The sequence below is a fragment of the Belonocnema kinseyi genome, chromosome 2 (assembly GCF_010883055.1).
Source record: "Belonocnema kinseyi isolate 2016_QV_RU_SX_M_011 chromosome 2, B_treatae_v1, whole genome shotgun sequence".
Classification (NCBI taxonomy): Eukaryota; Metazoa; Arthropoda; class Insecta; order Hymenoptera; family Cynipidae; genus Belonocnema; species Belonocnema kinseyi.
This window is the reverse complement of record NC_046658.1, coordinates 73808830-73817528: the sequence shown is the minus strand read 5'-3', so window position 1 is coordinate 73817528 and position 8699 is coordinate 73808830. Positions and strand designations below refer to the sequence as shown.

The 8699-nt window shown below is 31.6% G+C and overlaps 1 protein-coding gene across 1 annotated transcript; it reads right to left on the bottom strand.

Annotated features, from left to right (window-relative positions):
- Positions 1-5488: 5488 nt before the first annotated feature.
- Positions 5489-6815, bottom strand: LOC117182723 (putative gustatory receptor 28b). The gene is made up of 3 exons (XM_033375828.1): positions 5784-6815; positions 5628-5714; positions 5489-5566 (listed from the first exon to the last, which is right to left on the bottom strand). Exons 1-3 carry the CDS (start codon positions 6813-6815, stop codon positions 5489-5491), a joined length of 1197 nt encoding a protein of 398 aa, XP_033231719.1.
- Positions 6816-8699: the final 1884 nt, after the last annotated feature.

Sequence of the window (8699 nt, the reverse complement as noted above, 5' to 3'; positions counted from 1 at the left end):
TTTTATTAATAATTTTATAAATATATCAGGGAACATGACCTGCATCACACTGAAAAAAATCATTTTTAGCACCAAGTAAATTTATTTACTTGAATCCTATTTCTTAGCATCAACAAAATATTCTTTAACAGAAGTAATTTTTATTTAAACCAGGTATATATCTTTTGTTGATTTAAAAAAATGAATTCTTTGGCTGTATTTTCTTGATTGAAATACATATTTCTTACATTCAAGAAAATTATTTCCTTAATTCAAAGGGTCTAGATTCGTTGAAATGTGATTTGTCTTTCAAAGAAATATGTATTTGATTCAGGTTTATTTAAATCAAAGAAATAATAATTTAATTCAAAATAATATTAATTAAATCACAGTATATATTTTTTTGTCATAAAGGCTTCACGTATTTATAGCAATGGAGCATTTATTTATATGAACAAGGTATTTTGTTTACGTAAATTTTTATTTATTTGGTGGAAGAAAATATTTCATTTAATTACTAGAATTAAATTATTCACAACAAATAAACATTTATTCCAACAAAGTAATAATTTTTTTATCAAAAATTTAATAATTTGGCGTCATTTGTTTCAATTGAATACTTCTTTAGACTAAAGAAATATGTTGTTAAATTAAATATCCACGTTTTTGATTTAAAGAAATATTTCTTTGGCATTTATGGTGAGGTTTAAATACGGTTTTGGCCTTAAAATTCCCATGTTACGTTATCGTCGTGGTCAAGGCTGTGGACTTTACACTCGGTGGACCCGAGTTCATTTCCCGCTGGGAGTCGATTTTTCATCGAATTTTTCTGTTTCAGTATCATCAAGATTTTAAATTATGTGATTTGTGTTTAAATTAAATATGTATATTAATAAGAATGGTAATTATACTTTAGACTAAAAGAAATCCAGTTGCTTATTTAGGAAAATATGCACTACAATTGAAGTACTAACTACTTTATTGCAATCGCGCATGGTCTAGGCCAAAGAAATATTTTTTTGAATCAGTGATATATTTTTGTGCTTCAAATATTCAGAAATTTGCTGTGGAGAAATAGTTTTTAGAGCCTATAAAATACTTGCTTGACCTTAAAATATATTTCTTTCCTTTAATTCAGATTTCCACATCTCAAAGAAATATTAATTTCAATTCATGGCACATTCATTTCGGAGAATGAGGCATTCATTTGATGTAAAATGTATATTTTTGTCTTCAATTAATATTTCTTTGATTCAAATAAATATTTAGCTTCTATCAACAGGTCCTTTTTTCAGTGCAGCCTAGCAGTACACTTTTTTTGGTTTTGTATGTTTTAATTTTTTCTCTTCTTGTCCCTAGCCTTTCAAAAAAATTTGAGAGTGAAACTCGGTAGAATTTTAGAAAATACAGTCAATATGAAGAGGATAATGGTTAAACTGTAAAAGAGGATTACTTGTACCAAGTGAATTATACTTGGCTGAAGTAAATGAAAGTCCTGTTTATTTTAAAAGAAATATTTATTTGAGGTAAATAAATATATTCACTTTGAATACAAAAAATGTTCTTTCAGCCAGATAAAAATTTTATTAGGGTTAGGTTAAGATTGTTTTATTCAAAAATACAATCTATTTGTCAGAGGGAAACATTTCGTGAAATAAAATAATTATTAATTGAAGACAAACTATACATTTTAAACCAAATAAATTACTCATTGTTCTAAATGTATTTTCCACGAATTGAAATGAATATTTCTTTGAAATTGGGAAATGTGAATGGATGGAAAGAAATATACTTTAAGGTCAAGCAAATATTTTTAGGCTCAAGAAACTACCCCACAACAAATTTTAAATATTTGAAGCAAAAAAATATCTCACTGATTCAAAAGAATATTTAATTGGCCTAAACCATGCGTGAGTGCAATAAAGTAGTTAGTACTTCAATTTTAGTACATTTACAATTTTACCCTTGATATTATTATACATATTTAATTTAAACAAATCACATAATTTAAAATATTGATGAACTTGAAATAGAAAGATTTGATGAAAAATCCACCCCTAGCAGAAATTAAACTTGCGTTCATCAAATGTAATCGACCATAAGGCCACAACGTAAATGACAACGTGATACGGACAAGGCCAAATTTCACATGAGAGGTTCGTCTTACGGTGAGGAACGTAAAAATGTTTGCCTGCCTGGTGTGAGTGGATGCGTTGAGCGGTGGCGATCTGTCAAAGGTGTCAATTTTGACAGCTTACTAATGTGACTCGGATAAGGTTGGAAATTCGTGTACATGTAGGAGATGACATTAGAAATACCACCTGCGCATTGCCAGGCACACATCTGGATGCAAAAGAATTGCCACACGGCTTCAAAGTCGCTGGAAATTTAGGTGAAATTTCTTGATATTTATTTTACCGGAAGAAGTCACAAAAGCAATTTTTTAATTTAATTTTAGAATCATATTTAGCTTGATAACAACCTTCTACGATAATCAGAAGCTGGGAACGGGACTCTGTTTATTATTAGTCATAGCAGAATAAGTTATTGTTTTACCTCAAAGTGGCCGACGCCAATTTTTTGCACAAGAATTGCACCATTCGTGTACTAATTTTGAGCACAGCTTCCTTTGAATTGTCAAATATACGAGGTGTGTTAAAAAAATAAGGTGACTTTATGGTTTTCTCAAAAAATATTCATTTATTCCTCAATATTTATGTTATCCCCTTCAAAGTAATCTTCCTCAGATATAATACACTTGTGCCAACGCTTTTTCCAATCATCGAAGCACTTCTGATAATCATTTTGTGGTATAGCCTTGAATTCTTTCAGCGATGCAGTTTTTATCTCCTCAATCGTGGAAAATCGATGTCCTTCATGGGTCTCTTCAGTTTTGGGAAAAGAAAAAAGTCACTGAGGGCCAAATCTGGTGAATATGGAGGCTGAGGCATGACTGGTGTTGTTTTTGGTCAGAAAATCTTTCACAAGCAACGATGAATGAGCAGGTGCATTATCGTGACGCAAAAGCCACGAATTGTTTCTTGCGTATCGCCTCTCGCAAACGGCGCATAACTTGAAGGTCCTACTCCTTATTGACCGTACGACCTTGTGGTAAGAATTCCTGATGCACTACGTCACGGTAATCGAAGAAGACAGTGAGCAAAACCTTCACATTTGACCGAATTTGACGTGCTTTTTTCGGTCTTGGAGACTCAGGATGCTTCCACTGAGACGATTGGGCTTTATTTTCGACGTCATAACTATATACCCATGATTCATCCCCAGTTATTACCCTTTTGAAAAAATCAGGATCATCATTGACTTCATTCAACATCTCCTGAGCGATGGTCACGCAACGGATCTTTGATCAAAATTAAGCAGTTATGGAACAAATTTCGCTGACACACGTCTCATGCCCAAAACGTCCGAAAAGGTAGCATGGCATGAGCCAACCGATATGCCAACATCTTCAGCAACTTCTCTGATGGTAATTCGGCGATTTTTCAACACCGTTTCTTCCACTGCTTGAACGTTTTCATCTGTTGTTTTTTCGAAAGAAGACAATCACCGAGCACACCAAACCCTTCTAACCTTTTACGCCTCTGCCAGAAAAACAACACGAGCTATATAGTCAAAACTCTGAGCATATGATCGTGACGAGTGTACCAACACAACAAAACAAAAATTTAAAACTTCAATGTACGTAGCCTGCGAAAATTGAAAAGTCACCTTACTTTTTGAACACACCTCGTACAACTGGTAAAAGAAACAATTGAAACAAGAAGGAAAAATACGCACCATTTGTATAAAATATTTTTATTAATGTTGGAGTACACCTGTAAAGGAGTATCTTTTCTCTTCTGAAAATTTTTCTAATAAATGACTTGTTATAAAGAAAAACGGCTTTTTATTGTTATGGTATATATTTATTAGATGTTTTCTCTAAATGTATCAATTTTATCAAAAAATTATATAATAATAAAAATATGCGTCTCTGGGTATAGGCCAAATTTGTTTAAAAACTTTTTCCGGTAAAATCAATATCAAGAAATTTCACCTGAATTTCCGGCAACATGATATACCGTCTGGCAGCACTTTTGCATCCAGGTAAGTGACTGGCAATGCGCAGGTGCTATTTTTAATATCATTCCCTACATGTACACCAATTTTCAACCTTATCCTATTCACTTTAGTTTAATGTCTAAAATGACACCTTTGGCAAGTCGTCACCGCCCAACGCATCCATTCAGACCGGACTTAACATGGTAACTTTGAAGGCGGAAAGCCGTATTTAACCCTCGCCATAAATGCCAAAGAAATATTTCTTGAAATCAAATATGGAGGAATCTGATGTGATTCTATCTTGATGGCATATGTATTTTCCAAGTGAATCTGACATTGGTTTCAAATTAATAATTATTTGAAGGAAAATAGTGAAGCATCATGCTAAGAGAAATTATTTCCTCGCTGAATACATTCATTTTTTTTTCTCAAGAACATTAAACTTGTTTCAATTAAAATAGAAGTCAAAATAAGTGTATGAATTCACTTGGATCAAAATACATTTTGTTACAGTTTTTGTTACTTATCATGAGAATATAATATTCTTAATTGAATATTTTATTATATTACACGCAGATAAGTATAATTGAACAAATTAACTTAATAGATTTTTGTTTTGAGTAAATATATTCTTGATTCAAATAGTTCTTCTGATTCTATTATTTTCTTGTTTCAAGAATATGGGTCCCTTGCAAAAAGAAAATACTTCCTTCTTTCAAGTATAATCAGCCAAGTAATTAAACTAAACCTCAAAAACTATATAATTTGCTTACAAGATACACACTTGATAATAGATTTTATGCTTTCACGATGAATTTTCAAATATAGGCATATTTTGTTTTTAAGAGATCCATAAGCCTTGATCTTTATTTGTAGTAGACTTTCAAAAGATTTACAAATTATTTCAATGACATTTTCTAATTAGTAGTAAATTCAAAATGTTCTACGTTCATTAATCAGAAGGTTTTAGGACTTGTAACTTAAAGCATTCAATTTTGTCTACATCGTTTTATTTTTTAAAGAAAAATGTCCCTATAATCTAACTATCGAGCGCGCAGCGCAAGTTTCGTAATGAGAATGTAATCGTCAAAGCCGACAGTACTTTGAGAACCAGATTTGAAAACAAATTTAAAAAAATTCAGCTCTAATATATGACTTTACTTCGACAGAGGTTTAAATTTCAACTTTCGATTTATATTACAATATTTATTATATTTGAAAAAATGTAGTTGAAATGCACGGTTTTAGTTTCAAAAGTTTGGGGGTTTCTACCCACCTTAATAAGTCACCGAGGGATATCTTTTTTTGATGGATTTCGATTCTCAAGAATAATTGAATGGCTTTTAATAGACTAGTGAAAGTTTTTAAAATTTCACTACGAATTATCATTTTTTGTTTAGCGATTTTTCCTCAATTTTCACAACATACTTTTTGTTTAATCAATTTCTTAGTCTTCACAGGGAGTTTTTGCCGATATGAGGAACTGTATCAATATTAATAGATACGTTGTAATTCCACCTACAATCTGAAAAAATATCATACTCAAGTTAGGTAAAGAAATATTGAATTATGACTGAAAAAATTACCGTAGTAATTAAACGCGCATCCAAAGATATTCCTTGCGCTGTCAAAATATTATCTCGATGAAGTATTTGCAAGGAGAATAATTGGAGCTAAAATTAATTTTTTTAAGTAAATATGGATTCTGTTTCAAATGTAAAAAGAAGTTTTGAATCACGAACCTCTTCTTTAAATAGTGTTTCTTCAGTATTAATAAGAATCTCATGAACTAATGAACCTGTCCTTATTGCTTCATCCTTAGTCATTTGACATATCCAAATAATTCCAACCAATTTTGTACAATAAAACGTAATTGAAGTTAAAAAATACGAATACCAAATTTGTCTTTCAAGATCTATTTTTTTTTCGTTCTGATTGTGTAATAAATAAAAATACAAACTAAACGTAACTTCTGCAAATGTTAAAGTCACTGATGCCCCAATTTGAAAACTAAATGTCGAATTGAGTTTTTCCATAACATCACTCAAAGCATGATGCATTTTTTTAATCGTCCGTAATTTGAGCAGCAGGATAGGATTCTTTCGTTCATGAAAAAACCTCATCCACAACTGCGATTCTTCGGTTAGAATGTTGTTTTTCAATTCAAGAAGATTTATATTGATGTTTTCAAAACATATATAAAGCACTGTCACGCAGTCCATATATAGCATGTCAGTCAGAAAAATCACTAATGTGCAAATCAATCCAAATGCTTTTAGTAAAACTATGTAAACATTTTTATCATACAGGTTAGGAATTTGTCCAATTAAAAAAATAAAGCCTAAGATATCCTTCATATAAACAAAGATTCCGATTTTTTTCAAGGATTCACTAGAAATATTCGCCGAGATTTTCAATAAATCTTGAAGGAAAGAAACTCGAGAAACACTAAGAAAAAACGTGGTTAACCCAACAACAGTACACATTATAAAATAACAATTTCCTTGCAGCATCCCTGGAACACTATTAAATGCTAAGACTTTGGACACGTGTGATTGATAAAAAAGGAATATACCACAACCAACATTTATCGACATGAATATTGATGAGAATATGTACCATGGTTTAGAAAAGCTAACTTCCGCAGTGACAATGTTATAAGGAAATAACCCGAAAATACGACATAGAAAAAAACAAGGTTGCAGTAAGGATGTAATGTCTTTGACTCGAAAATTTTTAAATATTTTGAGCTTTTTTATTCCTTGATAAATCATTGTTAATTGTTAAGTTTTCGTCTTTTGTTCTTAATTCGAACTATCAACTGAAAATACACTTTGGAGCATCATGCTTATAAAGTTTGTTTCGTATGTGGTTACCATGGCGATGACATTTCGATCGACATTTATTACGCTTGAGATATCTGCTGAAACACGTGAAAATTTTACAGCTCACTTATTTAAATTGCATTTGCTAATAACACATCAATAGATAAATGGCAGAAGGAGCAAAATTAATGTTTTATTATGATATGGATTAAACAGTCAATTTAATTATGAAACAATATGAGAGCATTCGCATAAAAAGGCCCTTGTGGTCAGTATCGCATTACGTACATGGCCAAAAAAGCCGGGCTACTTGACGAAATTTTAAACACAAGATGAACAGTTTAGGTTCAAAATCGAGGCCTCAAGGTTAAAACTTTTTCTAAATGAAATATAACACTTTTCGGGGTACTTTTAAGGCATCAGAGTCCAAGTATCAGCACCTAGTCAAACACGAAAATAATCATTTTGACCCTGACTTAGAAAAACGCGAATATCAACTAAACTAGAACTAGGTATGAGTGCCTTTTTCATGCTGAAATCCAAATACAGTGAAACTCTGAGACTGGGCAACTCGCCCGCGCAGCTCCTTTTATTCCTAATTGCGGCGCAGCGTCAATTCTCGGAACAACCATATCAGGGGGCCTTATCTCTAGGGTACACTGTACATATCCTTAGAGGGTAGTTTTGATATAACTCTTATGTTTAGCGCTATTTTACAAATCTCGTTGCTTCTCAGGTATACATAGATTCTAGAAAAGCTCGTCTGGTACCTTAGGGAAAACATCGATTTGTCTGGAATACTGGGATAAAATCATTATCTTCTTGTTAGAGATCCGTCGCTTCACTTGTCATGAGATTTAACTAGAACACAGAGGTATTAAACCATAACCATTCCTCAGATATGTCATTGTCATTAGTTACTAAATGTCTCTCCCAGATTTTAGAGCTTACATGGAGACCCCGCCAACCCGACCTCAGAAATTTGGATAATTTTTGGATATGTTGTAGTACTTGACAAATAAGCGCCTCTTATTTTTATGTGTGCCAAAATGCACTTTTAAGGAGCTAAAAGCACCCTAAAGTTTGTCTTTAAAAATAATTTTTTTATATATCTGGGCATCCTTAATGGATATGTTTTAATAAAACAAAGTGGAAAATATTTATCATAAGAAGCTCAATATAGCAGGTATATTTGTGACCCAAGGGGTTAAATCCCTTCTTTTATTTACTTTAAACTACATTTTTTATGCATATCTTTATCATGAAAATCAGGGAATCCCCCAATCCGACCTCACGGATTTTGATAATTCTTGGACATGTGGTACTTGGCAAAATAAGCGACACTTATTTTTTATGTGCCAAAATTCATTTTTAAGAGGTGAAAACCACCCCTAAATATTTCCATTAGGAATAACTTTTTTAAATATATCTTGGCATTTATAATAGATATTTTTGTTTGTTTGCTCCCTTTTTGGCCGAAATTATATCTTGTAGATTAGGCTTCTTATACAAAATATTTTTTATTTTGATTCAGTAAAAAAAAATGAATTAGATCTCAAATTATCTTGAATTACACTTTTGGTGGTGATTTTTTCACCTCTTCAATACTGCCATTGCAAACAATTTCTAGATCATTTGCATTTATTATAAATCATATTTTGTTCACACGTGGAATAAATCCAGTACTTGTGGGTGATTATTTAAAACATTCTATAACACGTCAACTAAAATATTCGATATTGCAAACGAAAATGAATTTCCCTAATTTTTCTTTTTCTTTTGACTTTCATGACAAATATTTCCCACTTCGTTTTATTCAAAAATATCCATTAG

Bases quoted from the DNA above. Each gene is read 5' to 3' on its own strand.
- LOC117182723 (XM_033375828.1), bottom strand. From the start codon at position 6,815: ATGATTTATCAAGGAATAAAAAAGCTCAAAATATTTAAAAATTTTCGA. The intron at 5,715-5,783 runs GTTCGTGATTCA...AATTAATTTTAG, and splicing joins AAACACTATTTAAAGAAGAG to CTCCAATTATTCTCCTTGCA. The intron at 5,567-5,627 runs GTAATTTTTTCA...ATATTTTTTCAG, and splicing joins ATGCGCGTTTAATTACTACG to ATTGTAGGTGGAATTACAAC.